This window comes from Macaca thibetana, chromosome 1 (genome assembly GCF_024542745.1).
Source record: "Macaca thibetana thibetana isolate TM-01 chromosome 1, ASM2454274v1, whole genome shotgun sequence".
Classification (NCBI taxonomy): Eukaryota; Metazoa; Chordata; class Mammalia; order Primates; family Cercopithecidae; genus Macaca; species Macaca thibetana.
The window spans coordinates 100,355,110-100,377,548 of NC_065578.1; the positions used below are offsets into that span (position 1 = coordinate 100,355,110).

Below are 22,439 nucleotides of genomic sequence, written 5' to 3' on the forward strand. Positions count from 1 at the left end.
GCTTACATAGGCAGAAAACAAATGTATTAGGATTATAGCATTTTCTATGCAAGGCTGGTTTATGAGTTACAACAATCTAATGAGTTACAGCTTGCTTTCATTTCCTTTTCAATTTAAAAGTGTGTGTTTAACATTTCATCTTAGACATGATAGTCTGTGTGTGAAAAAGGTAAAAGGGCAGTCAATCTACAGTGAAGAGAGAATGGGGCTGCCTAGGTGCCCTTGAATCATTTACAACATTTTATAAAACTATGTGGGTAAGAGAGAAGGCAAATCTAATCAGAGAAACAATGGTTACAGCTCCCTATTATGTAACTGAGGTCCTATAATACCATTCCTTTAAGGCTCAAAATATTTTGAAGTTCCGACAGCTTATATTTGGAATTACTTATTTTCACACAAACAATCAGTTCTCCAGCAGACACTAGCTGAGTATCCTCTAATTCAGTTCAATTCTGACACTACCTGGAGACAGTGTGAGATCTTACAGGTTGAGGGATCCCACTTCTGATGCCATTTTCAAGCCCCAGGTTAGTTTGCCTGTGCTTCTGATTGACCGGCTATAAACTGGGGATCCCACAACCCCCTCCTTAGATTTGATTAATTTGCTAAAGCAGCTCACAGAACTCAGGGAAGCATGTTTACTGGCTTATTATAAAGGATATAACAAAGTATACAGATGAAGAGATGCATGGGGTAAGGTATTTGGGAAGGACAGATCTTCCATGTCCTTTCTTAGGTGAGCCATACTCCAGGAAACTTCATGTCTTCAGCTATCTGGAAGCTTCCTGAACCCTGTCCTTTGGGTTTTTATGGAGGCTTCATTACATAGGCATGATTGATTAATTGGCCATTGGTGATCAGCTTAACCTTCAGCCCCTCTCCCTATCTGGATCTTTCTAATCATGCCTTGATCTTTCTGCATGACCAGCCCACATCCTGAAGCTACCTACAGGCTACCAGCCATCAGTCAACTCACTAGAAAGACATCACTTTAGAGATTCCAAGGATTTTAAGAGCTGTATGTCAGGAAATGGGGTCAAAAACCAAATGTGTGTTTTGAAATATTACATCATCAGTAAAGCAGTTCTGTGCAACCTTAAAAAGGAGAATAAAGATGATCTTTATGTGGTAATGTGGTATGCTTTTCAAGAACGTTATTAAGAAAAGAAGATAGCACTTAATATGTAGCACATGATATCTAGGTTTATAGCGTAAGCTATATAAAAGCACTGCTACCTTTTATATAAGAAGAAGAGACATACATAAAATCTATATGTTTTCATATAATTTTGAAAAGAAACACTGGAAGAATAAACCAAAAGCAAATATAGTTACCTTTTAGGCAGAGGAAAGGGATTAGAAGTGAGACTTTGAATTTTCATTTTATTTTATTTATATATTTTTGAGACAGGGTCTGGCTCTGTCGCCCAGGCTAGAGTGAGGGCAGTGGCACAGTCTCAGTTCACTGCAACCTCTGCCTCCTGGCCTCAAGCCATCCTTCTACTTGAACCTCCCAAGTAGCTGGGACTACAGGTGCACACCACCACGCCTGGCTCATTTTTATAGAGATGGAGTTTTGCCATGTTGTCCAGACTGGTCTCAAACTCTTGGACTCAAGCAATCCACCCTCCTCAGCCTCCCAAAGTGCTGGGATTACAAGTGTGAGACACCGTACCGAGGCAGAATATGTCTTTAAAATACTTTTGATTTGGAATCATCCACATATTTAGCCCTTCAAAGAAATAAAAGTAAATCAAAAAAGTGAAAAGCATATTAAGATTTTTTAACTTAATTTACTTGCTGCAAAAAGAAAAAAAATTGACTCCTTTTGGTTCTTTAGTTTGTGTTTTTTTTGTTGTTGTTGTTATACTTTAAGTTCTAGGGTACATGTGCACAATGTGCAGGTTTGTTACGTAGGTATGCTTGTGGTTTGCTGCACCCATCAACTCGTCATTTACATTAGGTGTTTCTCCTAATGCTATCCCTCCCCCTGACCCCCACTCCCCGGTGTATATGTGTCACATTTTCTTAATACAGTCTATCATTGATGGACATTTGGGTTGGTTCCAAGTCTTTGCTATTGTGAATAGTGCCGCAGTAAACATACGTGTGCATGTGTCTTTATAGTAGCATGATTTATAATCCTTTGTGGGATCACTGGGTCAAATGATATTTCTAGTTCTAGATCCTCGAGGAATCACCACACTGTCTTCCACAATGGTTGAACTAATTTATACTCCCACCAACATTGTAAAAGCATTCCTGTCTTCCACATCCTTTCCAACATCTGTGGTTTCCTGACTTTTTAATGATCGCCATTCTAACTGGCATGAGATGGTATCTCATTGTGGTTTTGATTTGCATTTCTCTGATGACCAGTGATGATGAGCATTTTTTCATGTGTCTGTTGGCTACATAAATGTCTTTTTTTGAGAAATGTCTGTTCATATCCTTCTCCTACTTTTTGATGTGGTTGTTTGTTTTTTTCTTGTAAATTTGTTTAAGTTCTTTGTAGATTCTGGATATTAGCCCTTTGTCAGATGGGTAGATTGCAAAAATTTTCTTCCTTTCTGTAGGTTGCCTGATCACTCTGATGGTCGTTTCCTTTGCTGTGCAGAAGCTCTTTAGTTTAATTAGATCCCATTTGTCCATTTTGGCTTTTGTTGCCATTGCTTTTAGTGTTTTAGTCATAAAGTCCTTGCCCATGCTTATGTCCTGAATGGTATTGCCTAGGTTTTCTTCTAGGGTTTTTATGGTTTTAGGTCTAACATGTAAGTCTTTAATCCGTCTTAAATTAATTTTTATATAAGGTATAAGGAAGGGATCCAGTTTCCACTTTCTACATATGGCTAGCCAGTTTTCCCAGCACCGTTTATTAAATAGGGAATCCTTTCCCCATTTCTTGTTTTTGTCAGGTTTGTCAAAGATCACATGATTGTAGATGTGTGGTCTTATTTCTGAGATCTCTGTTCTGTTCCATTGGTCTATATATCTGTTTTTGGTACCAGTAGCATGCTGTTTTGGTTACTGTAGCCTTGTAGTATAGTTTGAAGTCAGGTAGTGTGATGCCTCCAGCTTTGTTCTTTTGGCTTAGGATTGTCTTGGCAATGCGGGCTCTTTTTTGGTTCCATATGGACTTTTAAGTAGTTTTTTCTAATTCTGTGAAGAAAGTCATTGGTAGCTTGATGGGAATGGTACTGAGTCTATAAATTAGCTTGGGCAGTATGGCCATTTTCATGATATTGATTCTTCGTATCCATGAGCATGAAATGTTCTTCCCTTTGTTTGTGTCCTCTTTTATTTCACTGAGCAGTGGTTTGTAGTTCTTGAAGAGGTCCTTCACATCCCTTGTAAGTTTGATTCCTAGGTATTTTATTGTCTTTGTGGCAATTGTGAATGGGAGTTCAGTCATGATTTGGCTCTGTTTGTCTATTATTGGTGTGTAGGAATACTTGTGATTTTTGCACATTGATTTTGTATCCTGAGACTTTGCTGAAGTTGCTTATCAGCTTAAGGAAATTTTGGGCTGAGATGATGGAGTTTTCTAAATATACATTCATGTCATCTGCAAACAGGGTCAATTTGACTTCCTCTTTTCCTAATTGAATATCCTTTATTTCTTTCTCTTGCCTGATTGCCCTGGCCAGAGCTTCCAACACTATGTTGAATAGGAGTGGTGAGAGGGGGCATCCTTGTCTTGTGCTGGATTTCAAAGGGAATGCTTCCAGTTCTCGCCCATTCAGTATGATATTGGCTGTGCGTTTGTGATAAATAGCTTTTATTATTTTGAGATATGTTTCATCAATCCCTAGTTTATTGAGAGTTTTTAGCATGAAGGGCTGTTGAATTTTGTCAAAGGACTTTTCTGTATCTTTTTAGATAATCATGTGGTTTTTGTCATTGGTTTTGTTTATGTGATGGATTACGTTTATTGATTTGCATATATTGAACCAACCTTGCATCCCAGGGATGAAGCCCACTTGATCGTGGTGGATAAGCTTTTTGATGTGTTGCTGGATTCGGTTTGCCAGTATTTTATTGAGGATTTTTACATTGATGTTCATCAAGGATTTTGTTCTAAAATTTCTTTTTTTGTTGTGTCTCTGCCAGGCTTTGGTATCAGGATGATGCTGGTCTCATAAAATGAGTTAGGGAGGATTCCCTCTTTTTCTATTGATTGGAATAGTTTCAGAAGGAGTGGTACCGGCTCTTCTTTGTACCTCTGGTAGAATTTGGCTGTGAATCCATCTGGTCTTGGACTTTTTTTGGTTGGTAGGCTATTAATTATTGCCTCAATTTCAGAGCCTGTTACTAGTCTATTCAGAGATTCAACTTCTTCCTCGTTTAATTTTGGGAGGGTGTATGTGTCCAGGAATTTATCCATTTCTTCTAGATTTTCTAGTTTATTTGCGTAGAGGAATTTCTTGCCTTCTGCTAGCTTTTGAATTTGTTTTCTCTTGGTTCTCTAGTTAGTTTAATTGTGATGTTAGGGTGTCGATTTTAGGTCTTTCCAGCTTTCTCTTGTGGGCATTTAGTGCTATAAATTTCCCTTTACACACTGCTTTAAACGTGTCCCGCAGATTCTGGTACATTGTGTTCTTGTTCTCATTGGTTTCTAAGAACATCTTTATTTCTGCCTTCATTTTATTATTTACCCAGTAGTCATTCAGGAGCAGGTTGTTCAGTTTTCATGTACTTGTGTGGTTTTGAGTGAGTTTCTTAATCCTGAGCTCTAATTTGATTGCACTGTGGTCTGAGAGACAGTTTGTTGTGATTTCTGTTCTTTTAAATTTGCTGAGGAGTGCTTTACTTCCAATTATGTGGTAAATTTTAGAATAAGTGTGATGTGGTGCTGAGAAGAATGTATATTCTGTTGATTTGGGGTGGAGAGTTCTGTAGATATCTATTAAGTCCGCATGGTTCAGAGTTGAGTTCAAGTTCTGGACATCCTTGTTAACCTTCTGTCTCATTGATCTGTCTAATATTGATGGTGGGGTCTTAAAGTCTCCCATTATTATTGCGTGGGAGTCTAAGTCTCTTTGTAGGTCTCTAAGGACTTGCTTTATGAATCTGGATGCTCCTGTATTGGGTCCATATATATTTAGGATAATTAGCTCTTCTTGTTGAATTGATCCCTTTGCCATTATGTAATGGCCTTCTTTATCCCCTTTGGTCTTTGTTGGTTTACAGTCTGTTCTATCAGAGACTAGGATTTCAATCCCTGCTTTATTTTGCTTTCCATTTGCTTGGTAGATCTTCTTCCATCCCTTTATTTTGAGCTTCTGTGTGTCCCTGCACGTGAGATGGGTCTCCTGAATACAGCGCACTGATGGGTCTTGACTCTTTATCCAATTTGCCAATCTGTGTCTTTTAATTGGGGCATTTAACCCATTTACATTTAAGGTTAATATTGTTATGTGTGAATTTGATCCTGTCATTATGATGCTAGCTGGTTATTTTGCCCATTAATTTATGCAGTTTCTTCATAGCATCAATGGTCTTTACAATTTGGCATGTTTTTGCAGTGACTGGTACCGGTTGTTCCTTTCCATGTTTAGTGTTTCCTTCAGGAACTCTTGTAAGGCAGGCCTAGTGGTGACAAAATCTCTCAGCATTTGTTTGTCTGTAAGGGATTTTATTTCTCCTTTGCTTATGAAGATTAGTTTGGCTGGATATGAAATGCTGGGTTGAAAATTCTTTTCTTTAAGAATGTTGAATATTGGCCCCCACTCTCTTCTGGCTTGTGGGGTTTCTCCAGAGAGATCCGCTGTTAGTCTGATGGGCTTCCCTTTGTGGGTAACCCGACCTTTCTCTGGCTGCCCTTAACATTTTTTTCGTTCATTTCAACCTTGGTGAATCTGACAATTATGTGTCTTGGGGTTGGTCTTGTCGAGGAGTATCTTTGTGATGTTCTCTGTATTTCCTGAATTTGAATGTTGGCCTGCCTTGCTAGGTTGGGGAAGTTCTCCTGGATAATATCCTGAAGAGTGTTTTCCAACTTTGTTCCATTCTCCCTGACACTTTCAGGTATACTAGTCAAACGCAGATTTAGTTTTTTCAAATAGTCCCAGATTCCTTGGCGGCTTTATTCGTTTCTTGTTACTCTTTTTTCTCTAAACTTGTCCTCTTGCTTTATTTCATTAATTTGATCTTCCATCACTGATACCCTTTCTTCCACTTGATCGAATTGGCTATTGAAGCTTGTGCATGTGTCACAAAGTTCTCGTGTCATGGTTTTCAGCTCCTTTAGGTCATTTAAAGTCTTCTCTACACTCTTTATTCTAGTTAGCCATTTGTCTAACCTTTTTTCAAGGTTTTTAGCTTCCTTGTGATGGGTTAGAACATGCTCCTTTAGCTCAGAGAAGTTTGTTATTACCGATCTTCTGAAGCCTACTCCTGTCTAAGTCATTCTCCATCCAGCTTTGTTCCGTTGCTGGTGAGAAGCTGCAATCCTTTGGAGGAGAAGAGGCGCTCTGGTTTTTAGAATTTTCAGCTTTTCTGCTCTGGTTTCTCCTCATCTTTGTGGTTTTATCTACCTTTGGTCTTTGATGATGGTGACCTACAGATGGGGTTTTGGTGTAGATGCCCTTTTTGTTGATGTTGATGCTATTGCTTTCTGTTTGTTAGTTTTCCTTCTAACAGTCAGGTCCCTCAGCTGCGGGTCTGTTGGAGTTTGCTTGAGGTCCACTCCAGACCCTGTTTGCCTGGGTATCACCAGTGGAGGCTGTAGAACAGCAAATATTGCTGCCTGATCCTTCCTCTGGAAGCTTCGTCCCAGAGGGGCAACCCGCCTGTATGAGGTGTCTGTCAGCCCCTACTGGGAGGTGTCTCCCAGTTAGGTTACATGGGGGTCAGGGACCCACTTGAGGAGGCAGTCTGTCTGTTCTCAGAGCTCAGTCCTCATGCTGGGAGAACCACTGCTCTCTTCAGAGCTGTCAGACAGGGAAGTTTAATTCTGCAGAAATTTCTGCTGCCTTTTGTTCAGCTATGCCTTGCCCTCAGAGGTGGAGTCTATAGAGGCAGTAGGCCTTGCTGAGCTGCGGTGGGCTCCGCCCAGTTCTAGCTTCCTGGCTGCTTTGTTTACCTTCTCAAGCCTCAGCAATGCAGATGCCCCTCCCCCAGCCAGACTGCAGCCTGGCAGGTTGATCTCAGACTGCTGTGCTAGCAGTGAGCAAGGCTCCATGGGTATGGGACCCACCGAGCCAGGCAGAGAAGAGAATCTCCTGGTCTGCTGGTTACTAAGACCATGGGAAAAGTGCAGTATGTGACTGGCAGTGTCTCCTTTTTCCAGGTACTCTGTCACGGCTTCCCTTGGCTAGGAAAGGGAAATCCCCTGACCTCTTGGCTTCCTGGGTGAAGTGATGCCCCACCCTGCTTTGGCTCGCCCTCCGTGGGGTACACCTACTGTCCAACCAGGCCCAGTGAGATGAACCTTAGTGGGAAATGCAGAAATCACCCGTCTTCTGTGTCGGTCACGCTGGGAGCTACAGTGGTTCTTTAGTTTTAATGGTCACTCTTAATCTGTGTGTAATTTCAAACTCTCCACCACTAGGAATAGCCTGCCATTAAATTAATTTGTTGTTTTGCTTAATTAATCTTTTGGAAACATAATTTCCAGTCATACCTCAGCAACTAAATATTTTAATATAGTTAGCATCCAATGTAAGTAGCAATTAACTTACTTTGAGATGTTCAATATAAAGTATATTCTCACAGTGATATTTAAAATTTTATATTTTAGGTAATCAGTTAAATAAGAGTTCTTTTTCTTTGTTTTATTTCACAATTTAGGTTTACTTAAACATGTAACTTTGGAAGTCAGCATGGAGTTTGGGCCCAGAATGGAAATTAGGTGTCAGAGATTTGTTTTTGGTCATGTCATTTGACTGTACCAGTCAGCTCTATGATGGCAGAAAACTTTCACATTGTTTTCTATCACTGCCTCTTGCCAAGGTCCACTGGGGTTATTTTTACTGTTCATGTTTTCCTGAGCTTTTGCATTTTCTTCTGTGGGCTGGTCCTTTTATACACTTTAAAAATCAGCTTCTCCTAAAATCAGGACTTTACTGTCGGCAAAGGTTCTCTAAAAGAGCCAACAAAGTCACTTTTATAACTTTATCACAGACTAGTTAAGAGCACTCACTATATTGATGAAATCCTATTTTAGTTTGGGTTGCCCTAGAGACATGATTCATATCCCCCTGTGACATGGATTCAAGTGCAAGTAGTTTATCTGGGAGGTGATCCCAACAAACACCTGTAGAGGAGTCAAGAAGTGAGACAGGGAATGGAAGGAGCCAGCATCAGGTTCTGTGTCAATGAGGTTACCACTATAGACAACTGGAGCTTAAGTTGCTGAGTGATTCAGGGAGCCAAGTGTAGGAGTCATGCTTCAGAGTTATTTCACTGGAGGGGAAGAAGGGAAATGGGATTTATAGACCAACTCCTCAGTCATTGGAAGAGAGCTGCTGAAAAGTCAGGGAGTGGTGAATCAGATGTTTTTCCACTTGGCAGATATGCAAAGCAAGCTTTGGGGTCAGAGAAATGCTGACAGTTAGAAGGAAAAGGGGTGCGAAGCAGGGGAGGGGTATGTCAGGGTACTAACACAAAGTACCCCTTTGTCTATTACAAAGTTAGAACTCATTTAGAAAAAGCAAAGCAATAACAACAAATAACAACGAAAAAGGGAATCAGGAAAGACAGAAAAATGCTAATCAGAAAAAAAAACTTTGTTATAGAATCTTAGTTAATCCATTCCTAATTTTCAGCAAAGAACATCCACAAATTATACTAAAATGTTGCTTGTGAAAAAGGGGGCACTACCCTCCAAGTCTTGTAGTTGAAGAAGAATGGAACCCAACTTTTCCACAGCGTTACCTCCCATAATGCTTCAAGGTGCACCTCTTTTCTTCAGTTCGAGCTGTCTCCCTACTGCCCAGTGTGCTCATGCCAGGTTCGCAGTAACTGCTGTGCCTTTGTTGGTGCTGCTCAGCCTGCCTGGAATTCTCTCCATGTTGTGAAAAGTCTTCCCGCCTGGAAGACCTAACTCAGACCCTCCTCTAGCCAGTGAGGTCCTGCCAACAACTTCCCGATTTCTCCCTCCTTGCCCACCTGGCTACAGTAAGAAGAATGGCTGGGCAGAAGAATAGCCCCAAAGATGGCCAAGTCCTAATCCCTGAAACCTGTGAATATATTACCTTACTTCACAAAAGGGACTTTTCAGATGTAATTAAGTTAAAGATTTTGAGGTGGGAGATTATTCTGTATGATCCAAGTGGGCCCAATATACCATAAAAAAGGGGTCTTAAAAGGTGGAAGTGGAAGGCAGAAGAGTCAGAGTCAAAGAGAAATGTGAAGAGGCTATGCTGCTGGCTTTGAAGATGGAGGAAGAGGCTGGGGCCAAGGAATGCAGGTGGCCTCTAGATGTCAGAAAAGTCAAGGAAACAGATTCTTTCTAGAGCCTGTGACACCTTGATTTTAGCCCAATGGAATATATTTTGGACTTCTGACCTCCAGAACTGTAAGATAATAAATTTGTGCTATTTTAAGTCACACACACACACACACACACACACACACACGCACACACACACGCACGCACAAATTCACTATATAGCCAGAGTGCCTGGGTTCAAACCCTGTTTTAACTTTTTAGCTGTGTGAGCTTGAACAAGTCATTTAGCTTCTCTGTGACTCAATTTTTCATCTTTAAAATGGGGACAATGAGAATACCTACCTTATAATTTGTTGTGTGCGATTTAAATGGGTTAAGATGTGTATATAAAATCTTGAACAGCACCTGCCACACTTGTAGTAAAAGTGTTAATTGCTTGCTTACCTTTCTTAAAGGAAGGCTATTGGGAAGCAGACACCATCCACTTAAATGTAGTCTTCTCTCACTACCGTGACATGCTGTTTTTTCCTGTAATTGACTGTTATTCACTCATCACCAAATGGGGAAAGGCAGAGAGAAAAAAGGCAAGAAAAAAAAAAAAAAGAAATATAGTTCATCTGTGTCTTCCCTAGTTACGTTGGAATGATTAGTTCTTGGCTACCTGATGGGCCAGGTCCTAAACCAAATCCTAGATAGGTTATACCTGCATCATTTAAGAGGACAAAAGATTAACTGTACTTTCAATGATGCCCTTTTCTCCTTTTCTGCAGTGTCCTTCCTGGATGCTGGATTTCTTCACAGCAACATACTCGGCCATTAAGAGTCAAAGCTCTATTACCATTTTGTGAGGAAATGATGGGGTTTGAACACTATGTAGATTGGATCAAATATACCATTTTAAACTTATATTAGTGATATGGTTTGGATTTGTGTCCCTACTCAAACCCCATGTCACATTGGAGGAGGGACCTGGTGGAAGGTGATTGGATCTTGGGGGAGGATTTCCCCCTGCTGTTCTTGTGATAGTGAGTGAGTTCTCATGAGATCTGATGATTTAAAAGTGTGTGGCACTTCCCCCTTCACTGTCTCTCTCTTTCCTGCCAGCATGTGAAGAAGGTCCTATCTTCCTCTTCACCTTCTGCCATGATTGTAAGTTTCCTGAGGCCTACTCATGCTTCCTCTTAAGCCTGTGGAACTGTGTCAATTAAACCTCTTCTCTTCATAAATTACCCAGTCTCAGTTTTTTATAGCAGTACGAAAACAGACAAATACAACTAGGTAGACATAGTTTAACTCAGATTCCTGATAGCCAGTTGAAACCAGAGATTAATTAGCATTTTTTTTTTCTTTGAGACAGAGTCTCCCTCTGTCGCCCAGGCTGGAGTGCAGTGGCACAGTCTCAGCTCACTGCAAGCTCCGCCTCCCAGGTCCACGCCATTCTCCTGCTTCAGCCGCCTGAGTAGCTGGGACTACAGGCACCCACCACCACGTCTGGCTAATTTTTTTGTATTTTTAGTAGACAATATTTCACCATGTTAGCCAGGATAGTCTCGATCTCCTGGTCGTGATCCGCCCATCTCGGCCTCCCAATGTGCTGGGATTACAGGCGTGAGCGCCAGGCCGATTAATTAGCATTTTGTCCCTATTCCTTTTGGATTTTTCTTGCTGACCTTTTTGTTCTGGGCTAATACTTGTCATTTCTGAAGCTACCTGAATGGTAATTAATTCAATTTTGATAGGCTTAAGTACTTGTTGTTGTCGTCTCATGTGGTTTTTCTAAACAGGTCCTGTTTCTTGACTTCTATGCTTTTTAAAATGCAGATTTCCTTACAGAGCTTCTCCTGCGGGTGTCCATCCTTACCTAACTGCTGCTTTCAGATGGAGTGGGGCGGTTCCTCCAGGTCTCATTAGCATTTCAATACAAATGTTACCATATTTAATAGGAATAATATGCATTTATTCCTGCCTGATCTTCTCTCAAAGCTGTGTATATTTTGTGGAGCTTTTTGCCCAATACAATACTATATTGACTTTAGTCTCTTCTCATTTTAAGATTTAATTTTTACTTATATTGCTGGTGTGATTTTAGTTTCTTCTTCATAAAAATGAAGAGAAGAGCTTTTATTAAGATAAATTGCACATTGAGAATTGAGAATGCTGATTGTTCCTAAGTACAATTCTTTCTAATGTATGTTTGAATGGAAGATAAGATACTTTGCTTTTTGTTTATTAGAGGTTCTTTTTTGGATGTGACTGAATTGGGAAGCTCTTCACTGTTATGCTATTTAGCTATTATTGTGAAGGGTTGAAAGTCATGTCAAACCAGGGCTAGTTTAAATGTCAGTAATCTGCCATTTGAAATTTCTAAGTACATAATACATTCAGCAGATGTGTTAAGTGGTTGTAAGCATTGTGCTGGGCACTAGAAATAAAATGAATGTGGCATTTTATTGCTCTTCTCTTAACTCTAGAGAACATAACTGTGATGAGATACTGCAGTGTGTGCAGAGCTTTTGTCTTGGCAGTGTCACACCCAACTCTGCCACTAACTCTTGCCTATGTATAACAACAAGTTATTTTAACCTCTCCAAGTCAGTTTTCTCATCTGTAAAATGAGGGAGTGATTCTAACATTTTCTTAAAGGTTACTTAAGGTTGTTGTGAGGATTAAATTAGAAAAAATTTATGAAAGCATTTTAAAAACTATTAAGTGCTATCTAAACAATGACATTACTAATTATTTACAAACTTGACATTATACACTGGTGTTTTGGTCCAAAGACCAGATGTATTAGGTGTTAAAACTAAGTTCCAGAACTAAGTTTATGGAAAAGGATGACTTTTTCATGACTTTGGCTGTAAGTTCTAGGGGTATCTTAGGGTATCTTAATATCCCCATTATTGAGTAAGGTAGGTTTTCTGTAAATATGGATTGATTTGAGCCACAGGTTTCAGAAACACAGCATTATTATGAAGTAAACCACAATCCCAGGTGATAAGATTTTGGGTTATCTATTCTATAGAAGGCTTATGAAATTTTAGATTAATAGGTAATTATCCATCACTATGAATTAATTGTATTTATGCAAATGTGACCAAATATTTAATTTAAATGTGAATTGCATTACCATTATGGGTCAATTTTCTTTGGCTTTTTTGTCCCCTGAAAATATAGTATACAACATTTGCCAAATTTATTTTTAAAATTTATTTTTAAAAGTATAATTTTCTTTCTTTACGTTTGTAGATTGTAAGAACCCCTACAATATACAGGAAAACTTGGTTCATAAGCTGATTCATGAAGATAAATCTGTAATTATGTTTTAATTAATATTACTTGACATTTCTTCTCAGATCTAAGTAATAATTTTAACTGAAATTTTTTATTAAACATTATGATTGTCAGTAGTCTGGTCTTCAGAAAGTTTTGTAATGTATACCCTTTTTTGTTTGGTTTGTTTATGACTACTGGTAGATCATTTTATTTACTGTTGAAGTAGTGAGGCTCTTTCACTAGAAACTACTTCTGAAGTAAGATTTGAATATATTTTAATTTGTAAAATTACTGGCAGTAAAGAGTAGTAAGTAACTACTGCTCATTTAATATGTTAGCATTTAAGGGTAAAGCTTTCAAATTAATTTTATGTTTATGATTTTATGATTATAAATTTGATTTACCATCAGCTTTTGAAGAATAAAATTATTCCCCTCTTTTACTGGTAAACTCATACCTAATGACTCATCTCTTTTTATTTATGATAGGGAAATGGTGCTTCATTGTGAAGGCTAGAATTGGGTTAGTCAACCAGAAGTGAACCTCTAATTGTTTCCAAATGCTTACTTTTTGGGTTTGGATGCAGCTCTAAGTCTTAGCTCAGTCAGGAATTTGCTAAGCTTGTCTTTTTCTACATATCCTTTCATTATGGCTAGATAGATCCAAGCTAAAATCTGGTTTATGCTTCTCCATTACAATAGTTAATCAGAAAAATATGGACACAAACTCCTGAGCTAAACACAATTTTAAAAGGCAAAAACTAGAGTTTCTAAAGGTTTCTTTTACATTTTTATGACTCTTTAAATTATTATAGAAATTGGCCTTGTTCTAAGTTGCGTATCACCACGTGATTTAGCAAGTACCGTTATTCCCTACCATAGTTGTATGACGTAGTTATGGCTCCTATAGCTGAAATTCTTGCATTATTTTAAAATTGATATTGGAGAAAGTTAGCGTGACATATCTGTTTGCTTTGGTGAAATGCTTGCTGCTGTTGAGTGTAAACATTTTATTAAAATTCTACCTAAAAAGGCAACCATTCCAAATTTCAGTATAGGCAAATCAATAAAAACCACAATTGATCCTTATGAAAAAAAGAGATAAAAATGCACTATAATTTTTTTCCTTATATCAGTTATGATGTCTTATAATTTAGTTAATTTTAAAATATGTTTATTTCTAACATTAATTTTATTAAAACGTTTATCTACATATGGTTCTTGAATTGTGTTAAAATGAGTGATCTCTAATTTCCCTTTTAATTCTAATATGATATTATCTGTGATCATGTAACTTCTTTACTAATTCTAGAGTCCTTAAACTAAGGGCCTCATGTGAAAGTGAATTTTAGGAGGAAAAAAAAGAAGTACTAGGTTCTTTTTTAAAAAGGTGGTAGCAAGGAGTAGCAGACTTTGGAAGGCAACACGCATGGAATACACACATAAAAATTTGAACAAAGATTTGGATAAATCTGTAGATGTTTTTTCTAGGTGACTTATTAAGAGACTGTTGGACTGTCTAAGAGAATCTCTTTAATGTTTTAAGGCTGATCTCAAGGATTATTATAGATGGGATTCACCATCTCTTACTGTGTTTTAGCTCCTTGGGGGAAACAACTAGACTAAACCTGAGTATTCTGAAACAATAAATTTTTAAAACTTGTTCGCACCAGTTATTTCACCCCTGTTGCTTAAGTAATGTTATTTCTCATACTGTATGCCTTCTGTTGCAGTTGAGTCAATGCCTCTTCTATTCCTTTTTCTCTTCCTCTTTACTTTTAAAGGTATGTTTAAAAAGAAGTTATCAACATACCAATTAAGAAAACCATTCACCAAAAGTTCATGGAAAGTGAAAATGGATACAAGCATAATATGTAGTTGCTTTAAATTCGTATGTGCCTTCTTCTAAATGGTGTACCCTAAATAAGTTTGATACCTGATTTCCATTGCCTTCTCTGCAGGCTTATTAAAAATAAAATTATGAATTTCTCTGAACCAAAATATTCTATATTATTTATTTTTGTATTTCCAGTGTCTAGCACATGCTTGCTCCATGGTTGGCATATAACAGATGTTTGTTGACTTGAACTTTTCAAAACTGAACTTGGAGTCTAACGACCTGATCTGTTCTAGTTCTCCTGCTCATTAGCTGTGTCTTTAAACAAACATTTCACACCTTAAACAAGTTACTTTGGTGTTCTAGGCCACCATTTCCACAACTCTAGAGTAAAGTCCCATCTGGTTCTAGAAAATCTGATGCCAGATACATAGTAGTAGATCCTTAATAATTGCTTAATATTGATTACTTAATAAAATTCATTTGCTGGATTATCTATCGTGATAGAATAAATCATTTTGCCAAGTATATCTATGTGTCATTTGGTGACACTACTTTTTTCCCCTTAGTATATAAAAACAATTTATATTTTCTTTCATTTCCAAATATATTCTCTCTCTAGTATTCTTTATAGTTTAACCACTTTTTCTTATTGAATGGAAAATATATAAAAGATAAAAGAAATTGCCTGGATGTTTAGCCTACTCCTTCATTTTATAGATGAGAAAACTGATGCTCTGGAAGAATATGTGATTTGCTTAAAGCTATTTAATGGCAGAATCAGAACCCAAGTGTCATGGTTTCCATTTGAGAGTAATTTTCATGTCAGATATCTAAACATTGTTAGTAGTTCCCTAGATTAAGATTGGAGAAGAAATTATTAAAATAACTAAACTTAGGATGTAGGTAAGAAAAAAACTTTTTTTCTTATTCTCAAACAGTAATTCAAGGAGAACCATTTTTGTGCCTCATTTTCTGAGTACAGTTAGGGAAAGATAAAAATTTTAAGTTTAATATATAAAAACATTCTGTGATGGATTCTTTCTTTTTCCTGAGAAATGAGGATGGAGAGAGTAAAGAAAAATGATGGTTGAATTGTACCTAATTAATATGCCATCATTTTTTTCTTTGCCTTTTTTGTAAACACAGGAAGTCGTCACCTATTTAATAGCAACACAGTAGGTAGAAACCGATACCACTCTTCAGTTTAGATGAATGAATAACCAATATTCTTCACTGTCAAAATCCTTAAGTCCATTTGCAGTTGTTTTCTACTCATTTTTTTTCTCTTTCTCCAACCTGGCTTTTACTGTTCCTGAAATGTTACAGTGGATGGACTCAAACAATATTTGCATTGTTTAATCTGATGGCCTTTTTCTGTTTCTGTTTTTCTTCATTGAGGCATTTACTATTACTGGAAATATGTTTCCCCTTTTTCTAGATGTTTTACTTACCGTGCCTTTACTTTCTTTACCTAGTGCCTTTTCTTAACTGCTAATGATTCCATATATTATTTAAGATTTAGTATTGATCCCGAGCCTTAGATATACTTTTTAAATTTATGAATTAATTATGTTTAATAGATTCAGCTATGAATTCTGTTCCATAAACATTTATTTGCCAAACACTGTCTGAGATGCTGGGTTTACAAACATAAATAAGATAATTCCTACCTTAAAGCAACTTTCTGTTTAGAGGGAGGGGGAAACACAAGCTGGTAATTATCATGCAATGTAGTAATAGTGTAGGTAGCACAGATTGTTTTCATAGGAGCACAGAGAAGACACTTCATGCAGTGTAGAAGGCAGTTTGCGATCAGGAAATATACCCTAAAAGAGGTGACATGTGAGATTTCAAAGAGTGAATGTAAGACTGTAGGGCAGCTTAGGGACATTCTAAGCAGAGGTTACAGTTTGAGCAAAACCATGAAAGTAAGAAACAGTATAAGGTAAAGTACAAGTATGTTTTATTTGGAGAGCTTAAAATATGAAGCAAGGATTAATAGGAGGTGAAGGTAGAGGGCCAGATCCAAAAATATACCATGTTAAAGAGCCAGCACTTATTCCCTAGGCAGTGGGGAGCTTTTGACACATTTCTTAGTGGGAAAGGGATAGGGTCACATACCTATTTTATGTCTATTAGTCTAACGTCTCTATAAAATCTGGTTGTATCAGCTATCTGTGGATACGTAAAGCACTCGAAAACCTAGTAGCTAAAATAATACACATTATTATCTTATACTTTCTGTCTTTCAGGAACCTGGGTATAGCTAACTGTGTTGCCTGGCTCAGGGTCTCTCACAAGGTAGTAATCAAGGTAGCAGCTGGGGCTACAGTTACTCCAAGGTTCATCTGGGGGACAGTCTACTTCTGAGCTCACTCAAGTGGTTACTGACAGCATTATGTTCCTTTTGGGCTGTTGAACTGAGGGTCTGTCTAGTAGCTCTCAAGAAATATCCTTCAGTTTCTTGCCACATGGTCCTCGCTATAGCACAGCTCACAACATAGCAGCTGTGGGAGAGCAAGTGAAAGCAAACAAGAAGGGTATACAAGACAGAAGCCAGAGTCTTTTTACTTAATCTTGGCAGTGACGTCTCATCACTTTGCCATACTCTGTTCATTAGCAGCAAGTCGCTAAGTCCTGAAACTTTACATAGGGCATGAATACTACATAGGGCAGGGTCATTGGGAGCCATCATTGAAGCTGCTTGTTACGTGGACTTGAGGAAATAAGACTAGAGCTGAAGCGACCACTTAGGAAGCTATCATAATAATCCACGTGGAAGATATGGAGATTATTGTGGACATGCATAGTACAATGAAGGGGAAGGAATTGAGTCAAGAAACCTTTAGGATATTAAATCATGAGAACTTGGTGATTTAAGGGAGAAGAAGGAATTAAGGGTGACATCTAATTTTTCTTGATTTGATTATCTGTATTTCTGTCACTCATTTAACCAACAATTGGGCCTACTTTATGACCAGCACTTTGCTAGATCTTGGGAATGTAATAGTGAGCCAGATAAGCACTGTGTCTATTCTTTTGGGTCTTTCTTGGTACCTCTCTTTCCTTTCCATCTGTCAAAATACCACTAGTCCTGAAAGTACACTTGCTTCTACTCTTCTTATGAAACCTTCCTTGAAAGATGGATGTTCTTTTTATCTTCTTCAGCTACAGCTATTATCAGAAGTTTTACTTGAAAATTTTGAAATTCTCTAAGTTTAAAAGTGAGCACTGACTTAAGCTAAGTGTAGGGAAGCCATTTCTGACCTCCTCTCTCAACCTACTTCAAGCAGTAGAACAGTGCATTGCCACTCTGAATCATTGGAATCACATGGAGAGCTTTTTGGACATTCCCTCAAAGATTCTGATTCAATATATCAGAAGTGAAAACAAAATGAGACTCTAAGGTGAATTGGATATTGCTAGACTGGAAAGCCATTACATTCGAGTAACCGTCACCATTCTACTATTAATTGTTTATGTACCTTTTTTTTTTTTTTTTTTTTTTTGAGATGGAGTCTCACTCTGCCTCCCAGGCTAGAGTGCAGTGGCACAATCTAGGCTCACTGCAAGCTCCGCCTCCCGGGTTCATGCCATTCTCCTGCCTCAGCCTCCCCAGTAGCTGGGACTACAGGTGCCCACCACCACGCCCAGCTAATTTTTTTTTTTTTTTTTTTTTGTATTTTTAGTAGAGATGGGGTTTCACGGTGTTAGCCAGGATGGTCTCAATCTCCTGACCTCGTGAGCTGCCCGCCTTGGCTTCCCAAAGTGCTGGGATTACAGGCGTGAGCCACCGCGCCCAGCCTGTTTTGTGTACATTTAATCATCCAAATAGCCTAAAACAGTAGTTTCAAATACTAATTGAAGACTAGTTACAGCAACACATGCAGACTTTTGGGCACCATCCCTAGAGGAGCTGAGTTCATTTCACTGCATCTGTGGTTATCGCCAGGCTTCTATATTTTTTAAATAATGAAATATGACTGATATTGAACAAATAGACTGATGTATTCTTTTTTTTGTATTTTCCTTATCAGTGCTATTCAGATAAGTGCATGTAAATATTTGATAAATATTAAGGACCAGTTAGCATGGTAGGCTATGATTACTTTGGAAGGTTCTGACCATGTGGAGTCATATTTTAACTAACAGTTGAACATGTGCTGGGTTTAGATGATATTATATTATTTCAGTTTTATAGCTTTACTTTTTCATACATTAATACATTTTCTCTAGGTCTTTTACTTTTACTTTGGATAATTTACTGATCACATGGAAAATCTAAAACAATGGTTGATTGTTTTTTCTTATATTATTCTAAGTCCTTTTATATTCTACCATAGGAAGGGATATTATTACTTTCTTGCTGGATGGGATTGTCAGAATGTGACTTTAACAAATTGTTTTTTTCCTTTTCCTTAGTGTTATTCCTCTTTTAAGAGAATCTGTTGGAATATTGATGCAGAGAACTCCTCCCCTATTAGAAAATACTCTGCCTCAGTGCTATCAGAGGGTGAGTTTCAAATATTCCAAACCATTGGGTTTTATGCTGTTTTCAATCTCTTGATTTTCAGCTTTCACAAATATGGGTAACATGTGTGTATAATTGAATATTTCTTCCAAGATTGAATGCTGACCATGAAATGTCATTTATACAAGCCAGAATAAAATTGTCGGAAAATGTTGAACTTTACTAAAGAAAATGTAGTAGAAATTGTTCTGATCTAGAAATTGAGCAGTTTTTTAAAATATAGAATATCTATAGCAGAGACATAGCATTTATTCAACATAGAGTTTTTGAGCTCCCATTCTACCAGATATTCTTCTAAAATACTGGGGAGGTAATGGTAAACAAGACAGACAGTGCCTCTGTTTCATGGAACTTACAGTCCAGTGGGGAAATATAGGAAATAAACAATAAGTAGATAAATAAGAAAATATCAATGAGAATTACTATAGTAGAAATAAAACAAAGTGATGTGTTAGTCATGGATGGCTACCTTAGATTCACTAAGGGAGTTATATGCAAGGAAATTGAAACCTTAATGACAAGAAAGAGCTAGCCATATGAAAATACTGGAGAAGAATGTTCCAGGCAAGGGAGATTGCTAATGTAAAAGTGCTATGGCTGGATTTAATTTGTGTTTGAAGAACAGAATAAAAAAGGCCATTGTGGCTGAAGTATATTAAATAAAGGGAAGAATGGCTTGAAAGCCTGGAGAGAATGGCAGGAGCAAGATCATTTAGGGTTTTGGGTCATAATAAGAGATTTAGATTTAATTCTAACTCAGTGGGAAGCATTGGAAAGCTTTTAGGCAATAGAAGTGTCATAAATCCTATGTTTTCAAGAGATTATTGTGTTTTCTATGAAGAGAACATATTCTAGGGAGGATGAAAGCAAAGAAAACCAGTTATGAAGTTATTGTCCTCTAAGTGAAAAACAATAGTGGTTTAGATTACAGTTGTAGCAGTGAAGATAAATATACATTTGGGATATGTTTTTGGAAGTGGATTATATTAGCAGAGGGTAGAGAAAGTGTTGGTTTATTACTTGGTAGATGGTAATGCCACTTACTAGATGGTAATGCCACTTACTGAGACTGAGGCCTTGGTACAGGTTTGAGGATGGAAAATCTCCCAAATGAAGAGTTGTATTCTGGATATGTTAAAATGGAAATGGCTACTACACTTCTAGGAGAAATGTTACTTAAGTGGTTGGATATGAAAATCTTGAGTTTTGGGGACAGATTAGGACCAGAAAGAGTTATAAGTCATCAATATATGAATAACTTCTAAAACATCAAGATTGTATGTGATTACCTCCAGAGAAGTTCTAGTTCTACTCTTTTAGCTCTGCTTTCAACTCTAAATTTGGAGCACAGGTGACAAAGCCAGGAAAGGTAGTGGTTAGTGGGGTGCTGGAAAACCAAAAGAGTGTAGGATCACAGAGTTGAAGAAGGAGGAAGTAATTAACTGTGTTGAATATTTCTGTGGGGTCAAGGAGGGTAGAAACAAGAAGTGATCAGGCCGGGCGTGGTGGCTCACGCCTGTAATCCCAGCACTTTGGGAGGCCAAGGTGGGCAGATCATGAGGTCAGGAGATTGAGACCATCCTGGCTAACACGGTGAAACCTCGTCTCTACTAAAAAAAAAAAAAAAAAAAAAAAATGAAATACAAAAAATTAGCCAGGCATGGTGGTAGGCACCTGGAGTCCCAGCTACTCGGGAGGCTGAGGCAGGAGAATGACCTCAACCCAGGAGGCGGAGCTTTCAGTGGGCCGAGATTGTGCCACTGCACTCCAGCCTGGGCAATGGAGCGAGACTCCGTCTCAAAAAAAAAAAAAAAACCAGAAGTGATCATTGACTGGCCTTCTGGATGCCATTAATGACCTTTAAGAGCAGTTTCATTGGAGTGTTGGAGAAGGGAGCATGATTTGAATGAATTAAGGAGAAAATGAATGGGGAAGTGACAACTCCTTTACGAAGTGTTGTTAAAGGGAGCAGAGAAATGAGTTGATAGCGGATATGGATGTAGTATAAGGATAGAGGGTATTTTTTTGTTTTTAAAGTAGGATGTTTTAGAACAGCATTATCCTGCAGAACTTTCCCCAATAATGGAAAGTTTCTATAATCTGCACTGTCCAATATGGAAGCCACAAACCACATATGGCTAGTGTAACTGATTCTTTTTAACTTAATTTCCATTCATTGAAATAGTTACATGTGTCTAGTGACTTTTGAATTGCACAGCACAGTTCTAGAACATGTGCATTAACTAATGGTAACAGTCTAACTGAGAGGAAGAAATTGTTATAGTACTAAAGGACATTATTAAAGGAATAAAGTCATGGGAAGTTGAGAAAGGATAGAACCCAAAGCACAATGGAAGGATTAATTGTTGATAGTAACAGGGGTACTATATCCTCTGAGGGAATGCAGAAATGCTGACATAGATAAGGAGTCATTGGTAGATCTAATGGTAAAGGATAAGGGATTTTCTTTGTACTTCTGTTTTCTCTATAATGTACCAGGCAGTGTAATCATGCAGAGAGATCAGAAGGCTAGAGGAAAAAGGAGAAGGTATAAAATAATCTTTTGATACAGGGAAAGTACATATTGCCCATTCAAGATTTGTGGTTATTATTTTAAGGTAGCATCAATCAGCATAATTGTTACTAATTGTTTTACATATATATATATAAAACTATATATATATATAATTGTTATATATATAACTATATAATTGTTATATATAACTATATATAATTGTTATATATAAATAACTATATATAATTGTTTTTTATATATATATAACTATATATATATATATAGTTTCTCTTCTTCACAATAAACTACAAGGTGAGTGTCATCTTCCTTTCCCTAGATAAAATTGAGGCTCACCTTAGGTCCAAATGCTAGTGGCTGAATCAGGATTCTAATCCACGTCACTCTGACTCTAAAGGTCATGTTCTTTCTACTCTACCACACTGCCCTTTTCATCTGTAACTACAGTTTCCTCCCATTTTTTAATTGGTAAAATTAAAGCCAGTTTCTACAGGAATTATTCTTTAGTTTGTGTTTTAAGATAACTGCAGTCATGTACTTGTACTGCTACATATGGAAGTAGGAGAAATCTTTTCCATCAGGTTATTTTATTAACAGTAGAACTCACCTTAGGCCTCATCCATGAGGATGTCATGTAGAAAAAATGTGGAGGGATATCTGGCTAAAACAGCTATGTTGTCAGAATCCAAAAAGAGGAAGAAAAAGTATACCTTGATCTTTTTCCCCAATAAAAGCGGTTTTTAAAGAAGGCACAGTAGATATTATCTCAATTTCCCATCAACTGTCGTGGAGTTTATAGAAAAAAAAATGACTACATTCATCAAATTCTAACAAAAAATAAATAGTTTTGATAGATATAAGATCAA

General features: G+C 37.6%; 1 protein-coding gene across 1 annotated transcript in view; it reads left to right on the forward strand.

Annotated features, from left to right (window-relative positions):
• The window catches only part of SLC30A7 (solute carrier family 30 member 7), an 85,143-nt gene that overhangs the window by 46,471 nt on the left and 16,233 nt on the right, over nt 1-22,439 (forward strand). The window contains exon 9 of the mRNA XM_050745306.1: nt 18,932-19,022. Within this exon, the coding sequence (XP_050601263.1) occupies nt 18,932-19,022 (91 nt within the window). The remainder of the gene's footprint in view (nt 1-18,931; nt 19,023-22,439) is intronic.